The sequence below is a fragment of the Filicampus tigris genome, chromosome 3, assembly GCF_054856515.1.
Source record: "Filicampus tigris isolate MCC_2025a chromosome 3, RoL_Ftig_1.0, whole genome shotgun sequence".
In the NCBI taxonomy this organism is placed as follows: Eukaryota; Metazoa; Chordata; class Actinopteri; order Syngnathiformes; family Syngnathidae; genus Filicampus; species Filicampus tigris.
Window position 1 is genome coordinate 25,223,622 of NC_141219.1, and position 18,996 is coordinate 25,242,617.

At 39.5% G+C, this 18,996-nt stretch overlaps 1 protein-coding gene across 2 annotated transcripts in view; it reads right to left on the reverse strand.

Moving 5' to 3' along the window:
* The window catches only part of map2k5 (mitogen-activated protein kinase kinase 5), a 53,212-nt gene extending 34,579 nt beyond the window's left edge, over positions 1-18,633 (reverse strand). Inside the window, exons 1-12 of one of the 2 annotated variants that reach the window (XM_086026629.1) lie at positions 18,219-18,633; positions 17,969-18,017; positions 17,678-17,745; positions 12,799-12,868; positions 11,651-11,691; positions 10,096-10,163; positions 9,973-10,021; positions 8,673-8,737; positions 4,368-4,407; positions 3,359-3,427; positions 3,073-3,154; positions 753-814 (exon numbers count right to left, since the gene is read on the reverse strand). In XM_086026629.1, the coding sequence (XP_085882755.1) occupies positions 753-814; positions 3,073-3,154; positions 3,359-3,427; positions 4,368-4,407; positions 8,673-8,737; positions 9,973-10,021; positions 10,096-10,163; positions 11,651-11,691; positions 12,799-12,868; positions 17,678-17,745; positions 17,969-18,017; positions 18,219-18,317 (762 nt within the window). In that variant the 5' untranslated portion in view covers positions 18,318-18,633. The remainder of the gene's footprint in view (positions 1-752; positions 815-3,072; positions 3,155-3,358; positions 3,428-4,367; positions 4,408-8,672; positions 8,738-9,972; positions 10,022-10,095; positions 10,164-11,650; positions 11,692-12,798; positions 12,869-17,677; positions 17,746-17,968; positions 18,018-18,218) is intronic. The other variant, XM_086026630.1, reaches the window with a different exon arrangement.
* Positions 18,634-18,996: the final 363 nt, after the last annotated feature.

The following is an 18,996-nucleotide window of genomic DNA, read 5'->3' on the forward strand; positions in this document are numbered from 1 at the left end:
TCTGTCCAAGGTTACAAAGGAATTTCTGCAGCACTCAAGCCTCCTAAGAGCACAGTGGCCTCCATAATCCTCAGATGGAAGAGGTTTGGGACGACCACAACTCTCCCTAGACCTGGCCTTCCAGCCTATCTGAGCAAACGTGGGAGAAGAGCCTTGGTTGAGAGAGGTAAAAAAAGAACCCAAAGATCACTGTGGCTGAACTCCAGAGATGCAGTAGGGAGATGGGAGAAATTTCCACAAAGTCAACTATCACTGCAGCCCTCCACCAGTTGAGGCTTTATGGCAGAGTGGCTCGACCGACGGAAGCCTCTCCTCAGTGCAAGACACATGAAAGCCCACATAGTTTGCCAAAAATCACAGGAGGTTTTCTTTTTTAATAAAGATGCAAAAATGTCGACATTTCTGTTTTTTTTCTGTCAGGATGGGGTGCTGAATATACATTAATGAGAAAATAAAATGAATCATTTTGATTTTTGCAAATGGCTGCAATGACACAGAAAGTGACACATTTCAAGTGGTCTGAATACTTTCCCTACCCACTGTACTATTTCAATGGAAAACATGAAATGGTCTGGGTGTTCACAAATCTTTGAACAATTGTTGCATGATCATTCCTTCCCAGAAAAATAATGGTTCAAATATATCATGAGATGCCCAAAAATAAAATGACACTCATGCCCATGACGAGTTTATGTAAACTTCCGACTACAGCTGTATACATTTAATATTTTGCATTTTAGATTCAAACTTACTGCCACAGCAATCCTTCCAAGGACATGCTCTGGAATCCTTTTATACACGTCAAGTGAACCACCTGTATTGGAAAAAGAGTTCTTTCATTTATCCAAAAACAATCAGTTCATAACATTTAACAGATATCTTAAAAGGGACATATTACGGAAAATGAACTGTTGAATGTTTGTATGCAAATAGTTGGGTCTCTGGACTCAGAGTGCCCAGCCATCAAGTGTGAAATTAAACAACCAAGGACATATTCTGTTATCTGCCAGTTTGCGACAATTGTGTCTGTGCGGGAGCCCTTCTGCACCTCCGCCACGCACAACAGTGGGGCTAATTAACATAATAACCACCACCACACTAAGTACTGTATCTCTTCCAAAACTCGGCAGAGAACCAGTCTGACGTGGTGGCCGAGCTGCAGTTACGTTAACAGTGCTACCAGCATGAGCTTCTGATAATGTTTTATAATTATGTCCGGCTGCGTTTTTTTTTTTTTTGTTGGTTTCTTTACAGCTGCACAGCCGCTTTAATTGACAAGTGTGTTTCAGTGCCTTGGTGATCACAAGGTGCCTTCACAAATGACATCGCTAAGGTGTGTGTCATATTTATCGTGAAAGAAGACCCAAACGCAGGGTGGCAGGAGGAAAGATGAAGTGCGATATTAAGTATTTAATTAAAGGAAAACAAAAAGGCAAACGAGGCACTTGGATAACAAAAATGCTACAGTCCAAAAACAACAAGGATCGAAGAAACTAAACAAGCGCTTGGAAAAAGGACTCGGACTTGACAATGACCTGACAACAGACAATTGACAAATCACAACGAACCGACAAGGAACTGAATACAGACAAGTTGACGAGACAACAAGGAACACCTGGACACGACACAAAGGTTAGGAGCGAGCTGATTGGCTAACAAGCACAGGTGGACTCAATAACCTAACGAGAGACAGACAAAGGAACACAAGGAAAAACATTAAACTAAAGTCAAAAACAAAGACAGACCATGACAGTCTAAAACAGCGGTCACCAAGTCCGGTCCTCAAGGGCACCTATCTTGCATGTTTTCCATCTCTCCCTGCTGCAACACACCTGTTTCAAACGATCTGTATCGTTATCAGGCTTCTGAAAAGCTTAGTGATGAGCTGATTATTTCAATCAGGTGTGTTGCAGCTGGGAGAGATGGAAAACATGCAGGATAGGTGCCTGTGAGGACCGGACTTGGTGACCCCTGGTCTAAAAGCACCTGATAGTTCCAGGTTACTGGTTGTCCTTCTAACAAAAATCGTGCTCACCATTGGCCCCGACAGAATGTGGAGTGAGATGGGAGACTGATCAGCCCCTAAAGGCATCCGATTTCACAGTGGCCAAAAATCTGATAAATAAATATATATTTTGTTTTTTATCCTTGGGCTATTTTGACAAAAGAATGCCACAGTCACGTTAACATACATGAGAACTACAATTTTTTGGGGGAAAAAAAAGCATACATTGTCGCCTTTAAGGCTAAGCTTTTTACAACGACAAATGCAAGATGCCCTTTCAACAGAATCACTTGCATGCAAACATGATATTTGCAGATTTTTCAACAATTGTATAAATAAATTGGCTTTTGATCACCTTGAGTTGGCAACAAATGAACACCTCGCTTAACTAATGTGGCATGATAGACAATGCAACAAAAATGCTGCCTAGAAACATAAGAAAAAAAACCCAAAAACAGTTAACCGTGGGAAATCATTAAATGTCTGTATGGGTCACAAATTCCCCCCAAAATATTTTGAATAAAAAACAAATATGTACTCACAATTTTGTATTCCAAATATACAAATACCTATTTGTTCAAAAATTCTGTATTTTTTTTTTTTTGATCTGAAAAATTACGAGGTCTATTTTTAAATAGAAACCAAAAACAAAAAAATATGTGCTTTTTGAAAAGTGAAAAATATAAAAACTGTCAAGGTTTAAAACAAGTGCGAAGCTGTTAGACATACTTTGTTGACAGTTTGGCAAAAGTGTGAAACAGGGGATTCAATGCATTAACAGTTAACACGCGCAGACACACACCTATTAACACGGACATCTCACACTGATTGACATGCGCACGCATAAACACACACACAGACGGGCGCGCACGCACGCACACAGGGCCCTCAAATTCCACTCAAGTCTGGATTTATTACACCCTTGTAGCTTTTAGCACACTGGCATGCTAAGCAGCTCACAACACCATGACATTCTTTTGATCGGCAGATGTGTAAATGGATACATGGGAGAGACACGGAGGACAGGTGAGAGGAACAACAGCCGCTGATGTCGCAGAAAAACTCACCATCCATGAATTCTGTACATATGGATATCCTGTTCTCCACAAAAAAAGCACTGAAGAAAGTGATGATGTAGGGTGAGTCACACTGCAACAAGGATGAAAGAATGAATAATTGCAGAATAAATAAACAGTACACCGAATTACTGACATAAAACCAAATTAAATCATTTGTTTTTCAGTTTTTCTAGACAATTTTTTTTTTTTTTTGCATAAAATATACAAATAAAACTTCCTGGATACACCGTTAATCTGGCTTTGCCATCAAGTAGTTCAATGAAATGAAACTGACCTTGTAGAGAATTTCTAACTCTGACATTATCTGCTTCTGTAGCTCCACAGTGATGTCAAGAGGAATTACCTGTTAGAACAATGCAAAATACAGGAGACAATTTATACTTTTTTTTTTAACACTTTAAAAGAGTTCCTTGGTATCCTATAGGTTTTTGTCAAAGTTCCGCACGGATCAAATATAGCCAAGGGTGCATGAGGGAGAAAATATTACCCGATAGTAAGACATTCTTTCTCCGAGGTGGGCTGGCACCATGGATATGAACAATAGGGGCGCTTTCGGAAATTCACTCTGATGCCCGTGCACTACTCTGAGGGCGTGTGTGTGTGTGTGTGTTCGGAGAGGCAGAGCGCACTTCCCTCCTGTTAATTTCCAAAGGCATCTTATGTTCTAAACAAGGTGGACAACTCCGGTCCTCGGGGGCCCCTATCCTGCATGTTTTATGTTTTCCGCCTCCGACACACTGATTCAAATGATCAGGATCGTTATGAGGCTTCCGCAGAGCTTGCTGATGAGCGGATCATTGGAATCAGGTGTGTTGGAGGAGGGAACCATCAAAAGCATGCAGGATATCGAGGAACGGAGTTGCCCACCCCTGTTCTCAACCAATCAGCAGCTCGCTTCAATCAGGACCGTGTGGCGCACAGGCGCACCCCATTAATCCATGCAATGTGAATACATCTAAAGAACACTTGGCGATATTGCTCACGGCTAATTCACAGTAAGAGTAATAAATCTTTGAATCGTGGCCGCCCCTGAAGTCGGTGGGTCGGGAAGAAAATGAGCATCAAGCAACAAACTCTGGTGCTCCTTTGAGAACCATACCAAAACTGTTATGTTCACCCCTGATTTTTCTCTTATCTGTAGTCATCATTGAAATAAACATAAAGTTTATTTTGCATTTTCATTAACTAAGCCAACTCCTTCAGTTTTAATCAATACGGAAAATAGTTTCAGCCCCGAAAAAACATTTGAAATAGTGTTGGTGGTATGAATGAGTCAGTCTTACCTTAACAGCTAAGACACGCTTGCCGAGTAGATGATATGCTCTAGAAGGACAAAAAAATACCACAGAAAAACTGCATGTCACATTATGCTTTGTGCTCTTCTTTCAGACTCATCTTCAAATATTGCATGGATGTCCTTTCACGCATTGAGCACATTAAGTTGCCTTGTGCGACATAAATACTTTATAATAATACTAATTTGACTCATATACACATAAATCAAAGTGGAATAGCCAAATATATGGACACAAAACTGACTTCATGAATACACAGCGATGTTTATTTTAGCCCCGAGAGTGTTTTTGACCGGTAGTGTCACGTTCTCCATGAAAGAGCAATTTTCACAAAAGGCTGATGTCCTTGTTTTCCTGTTGATGTCTCAGTGTTGTTCTAAACAACAATCAATATCAGCTAAGCATGACTGCTGCCTCGTAATTAAAACGAGGATGTTAATTGAGGCTACATCGCAGGGGTAGAAAAGTTAATGCTGAATGAGCAGGTTGCGCAAGCCTAAAAAGCTATCAAACAAACTACCTGGAGTCTTCCCATTATCCTAGCCTGAGTTACCAAGGTTGTGGCTGAACCTCCGTGTTCTAATTTTATTACAATTTTGCTTGAATGTCATTCTTTGGACTATTGATTGGTCTCTGAACAGAGCAAACACATTAGACCACTTGCGAGATGTACTGCAATAACTTCATGCTAAGAGCTATGCGAAATATTCAGCATTTACAACGATAATGTTAAGTTTTGATTTACAGTTGACTCCATCAGAAGGGTTTACAATTAACAATGGTTATTACTGAGGTTGTAGATTGCGGTACTGCGAAACTACAATGCATCATACCGAGATCTGATGTATGACAAAAGTAACTAACTGAAGCAACCGAAATATTATATAACACATCAGCTCTCGTACTGGTCAACAGCAAATTTTAACAGAAGATGATAGGTTGTGTTATTATGTGTGCCTAAAAACATTTTTGATGCTGATTTAAAACATGTCTTTACTTTATGTTTTGTTTATTTATTTATTGAACATATAATCAGATAACAGAAACTCTATTCTTAGCACATCGCGTTTTTGAAGTATTTTGCAATACGTATTTTACAATGCATTGTAATTTATAGATAGGACATTTCAGAAAAAAAAAATACACACTTGCTGAACGTAAACCTTAATTAATAAATATATTACCGGTACTATAGTACATATTAATTAATTAATAATAATTATTATTATTATGTTATCATGGTGTGCTAGAGACATGAACAAGGGCAGATTCACACCGCAAAAACAGATTCATCTAGAAAAGTTTACTTGCATCTCTGGTTAAAAAAAATAAAAAAAATAGAAAACATTTATTGAGCAGCGTTATATTAAACAGTCGGTATTGATTAATTAATATTTCTTTGACAGTGTCTATCAAACCTGAGCTTTATTAACTTAACCCTAAAGGCAGAATAATTGAGACAGCTGATTATAATGTGCAAGTGGTCAGAACCTTCACTGGTGGTCAGTGGCATTTTATGAAGCCCAGATAGATTTCAAATTGACAGCCATGGAATACAGATCTGAGTCTTAATTTTTTTTTTTAGGTACATTGTTTAAGGTTGTTATACTGAAATGTCCGAGCGGTTATACTTGTAAACTGGGAGCACTTACTTCTCACTTGGGCAGAAAGTCAGAATTTACATCGAAATGAATAAAGACTCAAAGTCATCTCTTTATTCATTTAGATGTACGTTTTAAAGGCTGTTAAAATGAAATGCATCATATTATGAGGAGAGATTTCTAATACTCTGTCCTTTATATCGATATACATTTGAGTTGACAGTAAATTAAACACACTGCTTAGTGTGTAACAATCTGACTGTGAAAACTGATACAGTAATACGAGTATACGAACTCTGAAAGACAGAACCATAACCTTAAGAATGGCAGAGGAGACGCATTGCATTTTTTTTTTTAAGTGTTATAAGGGGATGTTATAAAGACAAATATATAGTACAGCTTGGTTAAAGAAAACTGTCCTTGACCACCTCAGGGCTTAACATTCCTGTATGAATTACAGTGACAGGCCAGTGACAGCGGGAGAGATGGGGACAAGGTTACATAGCAACCCCCATCACTTCCCCCTGATCTGACCCTAGTAAATGTGCCTCATTGCCTGGATCTTATTTACACTCAAGCTCCTCCGTAATAAAAGCTCCATCATGCAGTATTCATAGGCCCTCTCGCAATGTGTCTCAAGTTGGAGCTATATGTTAGAAAGACTGGCCTTCTGGATCAGGGCTAATGCACTACTTTTACACTGCCACGTGCTTGACGGGCCTCCATTTTCTTCACCTGACAGCTATTATGGCTTCACTTATGACAAAGAGAGGCCAAATGCTAAACACAAACATGGATGCGAGTACAATATGCATTGAGAGATACTTTGAAGTTCCTTCAGAAGACTTTGCGAAGAATAGCCCTGACAATACACAACAAGTTAGGAAAATTATTGTATAGCTATTTGAGACTATATATTCATTATTTAAAATGCGATCAGATGACATTTTAGAAGTTGCTTGTCTCTCTTGATTGTGTGCTCATCTGCGCATACACACAAAGGGAGGCGGATTTTAAAATGATGCCCTTTGAGGTACAGCATCAACAAAAGTATTACGTAAGAAGCAAACCAAATCAATGAGATACAAGGTAGAGGAGAAATTAACCAAACAGGTTGGAGTCTTCAAATTAAAATCTAATCAATGTGGTGACAAAACTAATTCGCGAGAGAATACGTAGAGACTTAAAGAAAAGTGTCTTAGTGTCACTGCCACTGTCACAGCCGCGCTAATGTGCTGCTTTTAATTGCACTTCTGTATTCAAGAGTTGAATAGACCGTCTGTGTGTCCTTGTAATTGTATTTATAAGACATAGAGTCAGTTAAATTGGTGGATGGGATGGAACCCTGAGAGAGTGCCTAATAAAATAAATAAATAAATAAATAAAAAGCCAGACACTGATGGATGGCCAGGTCAGGTCTTGTGGCTTTAGAGAGTTGAGGTGTTGGTAACATCCAATTGAGTCTAAATGGCTCTGGGTCATAAATGGGTTAAAGGGTTAAAAGGTGGGGAGCCTTTAGTGATGTCTTTACACTTGATAAGCACAACAAAAACTGGACCTGAGCATTAAGGCTGAAGGCCATAGGGTATAGTCTTTCAAAGTCTAGATTTAATTAGAAGTCTAACTTGTCAAGCGTTTCAAATGAAATATATCGTGACAATATTTCAACCTTTTTTTAATTATTCACATTGTATCATTTATCCATTTTCAGGTTGTATTACTTAAATCTTGACTTACTTTGTGTTTTTTTATGTATAAAATGTGCTTTTACAGTACAAAAAAAGCTTTGCTTCTACTATTAAGTACTTTTTAACAAAACAACGCGCAACAGCAAAACAAGTTCTCCTCCCAACCATAAAATTTTCAGCACCAAATCATATGGATTTTCTGCTGAGCTAAATTGACTGAGAAGTTGTTGGATTTGCAATATTGGCCTTCGCAAGTGTACTGTAACCATTTGTACCACTGAGCATCAACATTCTGTTTGTCCGACAACTATGAGAGATTGGACTTTAATGAAACAATCTCAAAGCGATAAAAGTCAAATTTGTTTGGACTGAGACAAGAGAAAATAAATAGACAGCATTGTGGCCTTGCTCGATTGGAAATTTACTGGGTTTGCTGTGGATGTGAGAGAACACTTGGCTGAGTCAAGGTTAGTTGGAGCAGTAATCAATACTTCAATCTCAATAAAACAGCTCAATGTAGGTGGATTGATGGAAAGAGGAAAATAGGGAAGGAGGGGGTAAGAAGGACAGGAGCAACATTCCTGTCATAACTTTAGCTGCTAAAAAAATGCATCCGTCTAAACAGTGAGGACAGAGCTGCTCTACTGTATCATGACAGATAATGCTTGGTAAATATGGGCCGATTAAGTCAATCGCTGTCGACCACATCGCATATTTGTTAACTCTACAACAGAATAAATACAGACAACATGGCCTTGCATGATAGAAGCTAAAAAAAAATAAAAAAAAGTGGGGATGGGGCCTTGGGGGGCAAACATGGGCAAAGAAGTCAGCCATTTCAGTGTGGACAGCCAGAACTAGACAGGATGTGGAAAGCACCTCCTGCCAACGCCAATCCCAACAGCTCGGAGGATCAGCATGTATCTTTTCAGCATCTATACTCAACATTGCGCTTTGGCCTTTATAGTATCGGTATCTTATTGTGTTAGCCAGGAAACACTTACTTGTAGACTGTGCCTCCATTTCCTTGTCCGAGCTGCTCTTGGTATTGGATATCTTGGGCATTTATCTGAAAAATAAAAAGAACAACATATACGGTAATGCTGTAGGCACAGATACCAGTGTGCAAAGCAAAAGGCAAAAGGCTTTTAACAGAATGAATAACTGTGTTGTTTGCTGTTACATTATTGTTAATAAAATGTTGACATTACACTTTAAACGTAGATGATTGTCAACAAAATGGAGACAATGGTCTTACCAGTTTACTTCTAAACGTTTCATCATTATTTCACATTGGAATCACGGTTCACAAACATAATCTGTTCCTGGCCCAGAGCCAAGTTATGTTGACCTTGTTTTTATGGGTTTAGTTTAAAAGAAATGAAAAAATAAATGAGCCCATTATTGCAACTTTGTTTTCTTCGGCACAGGGGCTTCTTGTGTCGAGACGCAGAGCGGGTGCTTCCTGCCCGGCGTGTGCGTGTGTGTAAACTGCAACTGTTGTTCTGTACCAATTCTTCTATGCTTGTATGGCCTGACATATTATGTAACTTTAACGCTAAGGACCGCTGCACACTGTACGAGGCAAACCCGACTTGGAACGGACCATCGCAAAAAATAAACACCCACCCCCGCACACTTGCCGATTATATGGACTCGCTACGATGTCAATTATGCGAGCCTGTATTGTGTTTTGAGGCTCCCCATACAACATGATGTATCACTGTGTATCACCTTTTTTTTTTTTTTTTTTTTTTTTTGATGCACAAAAAGGTAGAGTGTCAGTCAAGGAACACACAGAAGACGACATGGGTGAGAATTAAGAGCAAAGTATGGATATATTGAAAGCTCGCTCCCATTCACTAGAATGGACTGGCAAGGTGCGCACCACCCACATACATTTTTACCACAAGCTTCACTATTTCATCCGCAGATACATATGACATTTTAAATATGGTTATGTATTGTTGCAAAGCACAATGTGTATGTACTGATGATACTATGGCTTGGCGGCACGCAACTGTTTCGCTCGCATCCGGAAATGGACATTGTCCTGCCTTTAAGCCACTATCCCACTGTTGTGTGAGAGAAAGCATGGCTGAGCTTTCCGCGTTGATCCTGCGACTAAGGCAATATTAGTTTGAAAATGTTGTTTGCGAAGCAATTTTTGGGTGAACTGGGTCGTTTGTGAACCGAGGTTCAACTGTACAGAATAAGGAGCCGTACAGGCAACTAATTGGGTCTCTCTGCATGTGACACAAAAAGGGAAAGAGAATTAATTCACTTAAATCAAAACACACTTACCTGTCCAGTTGTCAAGATCCTCTTTAGCTCAGCAGATGATTTCTTTAAGCTGAATCACATAAAACACAGTTGTATTGAAATAAGTATTGCATCTTTCAGCTGAACCTTTTTCCCTGAGCTTACCTGTTGTTGGCCATAGCGTCTGTGACACCATGTGGACAGTCATTGGCTGGGTTAGGTCTTGTATTAACCTAACAATTTACAAAGCAACAGAAGGAATTGGAGCGACATACACTCAAGATAAAACTTCTTCAAAACACGAGTACTGAAAGTTTAAAGGGAATTTATATTTGATGAATGGGTATATTTTAGCTGGAAATGATTGCAATTCAATGGCAAAACAGTTAACAGCAGTGGCATTATATTTAAACATTACTTTTGTTATTATTTGCATTTTGACAAAAGGTCCCACATTTTTGATATCCCCTCACCATTAATTGTCAATTGAACATTATTTCAGGGTGTTATTGAAGTCGGTGGCAACAGTTTGTGATGGCAAACGGCCTTAAACAGAATCAAGTCAGTTTTTAGGCTGCGGCACAAGAACAACGCAGAACTTCAAAATATAAATGTACCAAGGCATTGACGTCCATTTATTATTTGGTAAGGTAAGGTTTGTTTTGGAGTTGGCCTTCTTTCTGCATTAGCCGCGTTACTATCATGCATAGCATAAACAATTGTTGCTGTGGTTAGCTTGACCACTACTTCAGTGTACACGTAAATAAGCAGGTACTCAGGACGAGGGAAAAAAATGCCTGAAGCACTATTATTATCATTATTATTATTATTATTATTTATTGACCCTTTATTTCGAGGTACCCGAATTACTCGAGAACTTGTTTTCATCCATAGCTCAGTCAGCATTTGAATAATTCTGCATTCAAGTACATATAGTAAAAATCTTCTTAAGATATCAATAACTAAGACAAAAGTTGGGACATTAAAAATGTCATGCTTCACTAGGGACATTGTTCCTCACATCTTTTCAGGCGTAGCCATGTTTACTCCAAAGACAGGAAAGAATAGACAAGAGACTACTAGGGGAATACTGAAAATGACTCTTTTAATTGAGGTCAAAAGGCAGGTGTGTTGGGTCCACTAAAGAGAAGGAATTTTCTCTTTAATTAGTGCCCAGGAAGACCTAATTTAAACAGCACACACGACTCTACTCAGTCAATTACTTTTATATTAACATGAGAGAAAAGAAGTGAGAGTTGACCAAAGGTTTTGGGGAAAACATCATCTTGTCATAACAGACCCTTGACATTCGTTGTCCAGTTGTTGGGAGTCAAAGCGCCACAGAGAATTCAATAAATAAAGCCTGTATGTAGTTGCTCATGCATTGGAAGATTGGGGGAGGGGGGGTCATATTCAAATGAAAAAGTCTATAATATCGAAAATTTTGATTGAGGACATGCCTTCAACCAACTAGTTGCGTTAATATTCAATAGCAACATGTGACATTTTTGATGAAGCAGTGAATGTCTTCTGCATAAATACTACAGTCATATCAAGCCTCCTCCAAACAAAAACAAAAAAAAAAAAAAATAGACATGAAGGAGAGCCTTGACTGCAATTGACATTTCAATAAGTGGAACACAATGTTACCAATCCATTCACTTCAAGACCTCCTCCTCATTCTGTGTAAGGCAGCTGAAACAATTATTGAGATAGGTACCTTCAGGCCATGTATGTTCCGGATCCCCGGAGTCTTGCCGGCTGAAACAGTAATTGACTAGATTGAAGAACACATCACTGGGCCATTTACAAATGCATCAGTTCAGTTTTATAAAGAGAAAAAAAAAAACTGAAATGAAATGAGGGTTACTTTGAAATTAGCTAAAGAAAAGAAAGTGATAGAGCTGCTGGCCTCTTGAGACTGCTGGTGGCTTGTAGGAAGGAAAACAGTTTCAGGCATTGAAATGAACAAGATAGGAGTGAGAAAAATATGTATACCAGAGCGCTGAGAGACAGAATACAATTCTTTGTCACTAAGCCCTTGGGGCTTGCTTAGATATGTGAGAAAATGACATGTGGATCATTTGGAAAGGCATTCATACTGAAAACATGACATAAAATATGGGGAGGCTTTGTCTGAACTCTGAACATAAGTATTAAGTTCAATTTACCTTGAAGTGTTGTACAGTAATCGCCACAACGCTGTTCACCAATCGCTATATTGCAGAATGATCTGTTCAATGTATCTCGTTTTATACATCAGAGAAATACTTATGAGATGAAAATCTGCAATTTATAGCAACCATTTTTTTCGTGAGAATGACACGCTCCCCAGCTCGATGGAGGACTCAAGCCTGCGCTTTTACCTGCATGCAACGTGTGCTCAACAATGCATGTCATGGCCAGAGAGGCTCACATATATAGCATAGTGCATAGCAGCGTGTTTCAAATACATTTACAATGTGTTTAAAAAGGGAGCTTTAATAACTTTAAATGTGTTTAAAGCATGTGGGAAGGGCATTAGAAGGCTTAAATGATGAAAAATAAATCCCTAACATGGTCTCTGTCTACTGCGGATTTTCACCTCTTTTGTGTGAGTATGAAACGTAACTCCCGGGATGAAAAGGAATCGCTGTGATTGGGTTTTTATAAAATTGGCACCTGAATTTCATTATTGTCCAGAAGTTGCATTGATACTTACAGCTACTTCCACCATTTCCTTAGTTTTGATCACTGTTCAAGAGATTCACCTCATTTTAAGTACAGTCCAATAGGCAAGTACCGTTTTAGAAGGTGTCCTTGAGCTAACATATTAATCACAAATCTTTTGCAAATTTGCATTCATGATTAATTACAATCATTCCATACCTCGTGGAAATATCTGAAGAGGTTCTGGAAGCTGTCCATTCATGCGTTGCTCATTCATTGTACTGCAGTACTAAAGTTGAAAATAAAGTCACTGTTACAAGCTTTATCTTTCACAAATACTTTCAAGAAGTGTGCTAGAATGGCATAAAACCCCATTACAACAACATCAAATGGCTAATCTTCACTTTAGTGGATTCAAACTATGCAAAAATGCTCAATCGCCATCCAATGAGCTTCCGAAACGTGCGCATGCTGCGTCGAAATCTGTTGCCGATGAGCACTAAAGCCCCGTGGGCTTGTTGTGAAGGAGTGTGGTATTAGCCTTTTCTCCTCCAGGTCAACAGCTCACCAAACACTCATATCCTACAGGACTAACACGTGTAGACACACTCGGGAGCCTCTCAGACACTTGCCAAGCCAATGCAATAATTGATGTTTCAGTTAACCAAACCATCTGTTAAAGTGAGGGTGTATGTTTTTGTGAGTCTGCGCGTCTCCTTTCTGGAGGAGCCTTCAAATCAACAACAATTAACACTGTGACCTCGCTGCAGTTACAGTTGCAAACATGTACAAATTGGCGTAGGTTTTATGTACATGTGTTAATTGTATCTTTTCATTTACACTCCGGCATGAACCCTCAAGTCGTTACACAGATATGTAAATGCTTTCTCGCTCATCGCGGGGGAGGGACAGAGCGATGGAGGACGATGGGCCCAGCTTGGATAGAAATGGATCAGAATGGCTACCCAAGTGGCACAGCTGTTATTAAAAGGCCTATTTATCACTGTCACATCCCTCCTCGCTTCCAGCTCTCCGCTGTTGCCCTCCAGCATTCTCACTCGTCCACTTCTGAACAATGGCCCTAATACCAAAAACATGTTGTGCGTGTTGGGAGGGCGGTCTTCGCGTACCTTTAATTTTCCGCTCAGCTAGCTTATTGATTAAGGCGGCAATTACCGCCAAATCTGTGGAAGGTGTGTTATTAAAAGACATTCTCCATTGTTGGCCAATAACTAAACTGTGTCCAATCCCAAATACAATCGCTCAGCCTAAAGGGACAAGAGCGGGGAGAGGGTCTCATCATCATTAGCAGGGCTGAGGGGCGATGGGAGCAAGAATGGTGGAATTAGAGCCATTACCTCCAGGGGGAGCTGATTGAGGAACAGATGAGGTCACATGGTTTTTTAGCACCTGACAGAGGCCAGTCTTTAACTTTGAACAGGGGCATCTGTCTTTCAAGGTGTCCAATAATGATTAGGGATGCCTGCAAGACTAGTGGGTCTCACAGGAGCATGTAGCAATCAGTGTTTTCACTGATGGCGATACCTTTCATAATAAATGTCCTCTGCAGACTGATGTTAATTAACCACTGAATTTGAGCATTCATTTTCAGCAATGAAGGGGAATGGATTTTTTTTTGGGGGGGGGGGAGCAAAAGTAAAGCAAAAAAATGAATAGTGCCAAGATCAAAGATTTTCATTACGCATACAAACAATCGGATGAATTATAGAACTTGCGGTCTGGGCATAAAAACTAGGGATGGCCCAATCAGATCATGTGATCAGAATGCAGGCCCGATCAGGAGGTTTTCAGATAATGGGATGGGGAAGCTCAGTTTTCTTCATTTCCTGAAATTTTATAGGTCACAAAGTAATCAAATAATCCCAAACTATACATATCTTGTCAAATGGAGCAGTACCGGTAATATCTTAATTTATTTTTACACAATGTTCCATTTTGTTTATTTGGGGGGTTAGCAGTCTGTATGTTCAGTGGTCTCCCTTTGCGCTGCAGCAAAACAGTGTTTGGAGCAACAGGGAACACAAACTATGTGAAAACACACAGGCTAAGCCAAACGGTACTTCTAAAATAGCCTAAATCTGCCTTACCTGCTAAAAAGCTGCCTCACTGAACGGCATCAGAGGCGAGAAAGAGACAGGCAGGTAAGCAATTGTGACACGACCAAACGACGTATCTTCAAACAGAAGTTTAACAAGTGTAAATTATTTGTTGACAAGCAAGCTTGTTCCCCACTGGTTAGGATTTAACGAGGAACAGGATTGAAGACCCCTGGGCTAAAAAAGAAAAAGAACTCTCGATTTCATCAGTATGTGTGTGGTCGACGCCTGCACTCGAGATTGTGAAGGTGTTGGACGAAATGATATTTGCATGGCAACACACTAAAGCTGAAATCTGATTGGGCAAAAAAAACAACATAGACAACTGAAGACGCGTGCTCAAGAAACACGATATGAAATGAAGGCAAAAGACTGTTGGAAATAAAATGTTACCATTTCAGGTAAGTTGAAAGTAATGTAGTTGGTGCTCTACACTAACTTTTGCATTGGTAGCACTGGTAACTGGAGCATCGGAATTTTTTTCCAGCACATACTGTCAAGATAGCCACATTTGCTGGCATACTGGTCGCAGAGTCGAACCCTGGGAGGTCTGTGCTTCTGCTTGTGTTGTGGGCCTACAGAGAAGGTTTTGAAGGCCCTGATGGCACATCATTGCCTCGTTCTATGTTAATGCCTATACGTATAGGCCATTCCATAAATTGGTAACATTTGCATCCCCAGGAAATAAAATGTATAAAATGCACTATACAATTACATGAAAATACATTTTTGTAAAGCGTCCTGCACATTGGTATGCACTGTGCTTGATGTCAACATTCTGTTAGTATGGCTAGTTCCTGTATTTGCTGAATTTATGTGGAAAAACCCATGAAGAGTTTCACTACAAAAAACAATGACCAAAAATAAAAATGTCAGAGAATTTGATGAATACACTCTTTGAGTTGTTCAATATGCGTATCATCAAAATGTTAACTTGGTCCCTCCTGTCCAAAGAATCTGAAAAAGAACCAAAGCTGAAACAAAGTGCTGAACATAAATTAAAAAGTTGAACATAAACATACAGTGCATACATCGATTTTCTGTACTGCTTACCCTCACTGATAAAACAACATAAAGCAATTAAAATTATCAAAAGGATAACACCCAAAGTCAATCAAGAAAAATAAATAAAACACTAAAGCAAGGGCAGAGTCTCATCCTTAGTTGAAAAGCCAAGGAACAAAAATGGGGTTTAAGTTTTGAAAATGTACTATGACAGGTTCATTATCATCAATCGTAGCAATGACACATGACCATTGTTAGATGCACATTGGAATACGATTTTAGCATGCAAAATATGTAATATATTTGACTTATTTTACATAATCAGTCTGCAACTACACCAGAGTATGGTACAAAAGCGACCTGAAGACATTGTCGGATAGACATGGACCAGAAAACCAGAAATTTGGCCTGTGGGTCCCGCAGAATTCGAAGCTGATGGGGGGTAAAAGACATCTACAGATGAACGCAGATTTGGAGCAGCCCGGGGGGGCCTGCTTCTTAATGAGGCAAATCTTTAAGTACTGAATAATAAATAATCAAAAATCGACAGCCATTTATCTGTCAGTATGTCCTCCTCGCAGAGAGACTCATCACACATCATTACACTTACTGTCCGTGTCATGAACACAAAATAGTGTGTGCGTGTGTGTGCCTGTGTCGTTGGAGCAGAGCATACAGAACTTGCTAAGATACTGGCACGTGTATATTACCAAAGAATTGTTGGACACTGACATTCAAGTAAACACAAAAAAATGGAGTCTAAGAGCCCACTTCACACATCTGAGGTCTCCCTATGGCCAACATGGCCTTTCGCAAGTATTCAAGCAAATCGGTGTCTTCTTCCGCCATGTCAAGACTATCGGCAGTCCTTTTGCACGCGGCAAAAGGAACGATAAGAGGTGCTTCGATTTGCTGCGAATCAAACCGGGTGTGTTCACGCCCACAATGGTGCAAAATGCTGCTCTTTTTTTAATTATAATTCGCCACGCCGCACCGGCTTGCACGAGACTGTGAAAATGTCAAAACTTAGTCCAGCCCGCCCATGCGAAGACTTAGACCAGACTTGCACTGGATATGTAAATAGCCTATGTCTTTGGAAATGTTCTGCACGTCTGACTCCGTGATTGCCTTGCTGTTGTGTTGCTTTCATACAGAGAACAATGTGAAAATGATTTTGCTCAGGTTGTATGTTTTATTGCAGGAATTAAACTCGCTTGACGCAGTTTTGAAACATAGTCCTAAGAGAAGTCGTAAAAGTTGCTAACTTGGCATCACTGGTTGTGCAATTATCTTCTCTCTATTTGCACGTAGCTAGGACACACTTTGAACTACAGGAGCCGCTTCATGAAATAATCCCCACTCCCCAAAAAAAAGACAAATCGGCCCAAGCAAGAAACGTGTATCAATCAGATAAACTCACACAATGAAGCAAGTATTAACGCCCAAATTGCTCACACACTCACAATCGCGTGTGTCAACAAATGACATCATGCAGTAAAGAGTGTACAATGTCAAAAGGCATCTAACAACCAGGTAAGAAACTTTCCAATGTTTTTCTAGCAAGTTGCAACACAATTCCCAGTGTCACACCATCGTGTCACTTTCACATGCTGGTGATTCTGCTGAACTACTATAAATCATCTTTAGTGTGGCTTTCTAGATGGCAACAATGCACAATTTGATTCCATTTGACATGGGACATTAGTACATTGTAGTACAGTGTAACATAATTATGTGACACCACCGTGTGTTTTTACTTCTTGTTATATTATTCTTGTACATCTCGTTATCTGTGTGAACAATCTGTGAGAATGGATTTCTATTTTTAATATCCAGTTATAAGGATCCGCATTACACTGTAGTAGGTGTCCTTATGTTTTTGCATAATTTAATAAAAATCTGAAGATATGGCTGATACATCATTATTTTGTGCCACAATGAAAAACAAATGGAAATGCATTCATTCCTGTACTTACATATGACAACATGGCTTTGAGCTCTTCATCGCTTCTCACAGTGATTCTGTCACCAACCTCATCTTCATCTAAATGAGATATGCAGGTAGTTTCAAATTTTGAAAAAAAATTAAAAACCGATGCAACCAGTTGTAGACATGACATACAACCACATAAAGCACCCAATTCAACACAAAGTGATATCAGTATAACAAAATCGGCATGTGCAAAACATGAGAGAAAGCTCTAGCTGTGCTCTGAATGTTAAAATTACTTACTCTGCAAACAATGGTAAAGTTTCAATATACTTACATTCAAAGGCAGTGACTGTGGCTTCAGGCATAACATCTCTGATTGCGCCCTATAACACAAGATACAAACAACCGTCAATGAAATAAATCCAATAACTGATTGATGAGAGAGAGAGAGAGAGAGAGAGAGAGAGAGAGAGAGAGAGAGCGAGAGAGCGAGAGAGCGAGAGAGCGAGGGAGAGAGAGAGAGAGATCTAGTTTGAGCAACAGTAGCATTGAGATCTAGTTTGAGCAACAGTAGCATTACTTACCAGCAAGTCACTGAAGTTCAGCAGTGATGGACAGTCGACAGAAGAATCCATGTCCCCTAAAGGAGTTTTTATTCGGATTACAATTGCCTCGGCGTCCATTATGAAGATGCTACTGAAGTAGATCCTTAATAGGAAGACGAGAAGAGAAGCTTCATAACAACACCTGTCCAAGCTAACGAGCTAATTTCCTGTAGCGGTATGCTAACACATGCTAGCATCCTGTTCAGTCCATATACTTGTATTAAGTCATGCGCACGCGTAAAGGAAGATAACAATAACCTCGCGACAGTCGGAATCACGTCATAATTGTATTACAAGCCAAGCAAACGCCCAAACATGTACTGGTAAAGTTTTAGCGTGTTATATTGTGGATGTTTGGCGATGAATGTGTGTGAAAGGAAATCACAAGTGTCCCAGTGGTAGCACACAGTCTATATCCGTTCAGTTCGTTTCAAATTAAAATACATAGACCCGAATCAAACGTGCTTCTCGTCTGAATCTGGAGCAGGTTCGTCATGTGAAACAATTTCTCTGCGTTGGATCAGACAAATAAATCAATGTACTTCATTCTCAATCAGCTGACTCATTGTGGTCCTTATCACATTTTAAAATATTGTTGTGGCAGGAGAGGAGGGTGAAATCAATGCACTTTTCGTAAGAACAAGTAAACACAATAATTAATTCTACTTGCTGTGATAATATTAGGATAGGCAGCACAGTGGGGAAAAAGTGGTTATAACATGTCTGTCTCACACTTCACACAGGTTCTGTGTTCAGG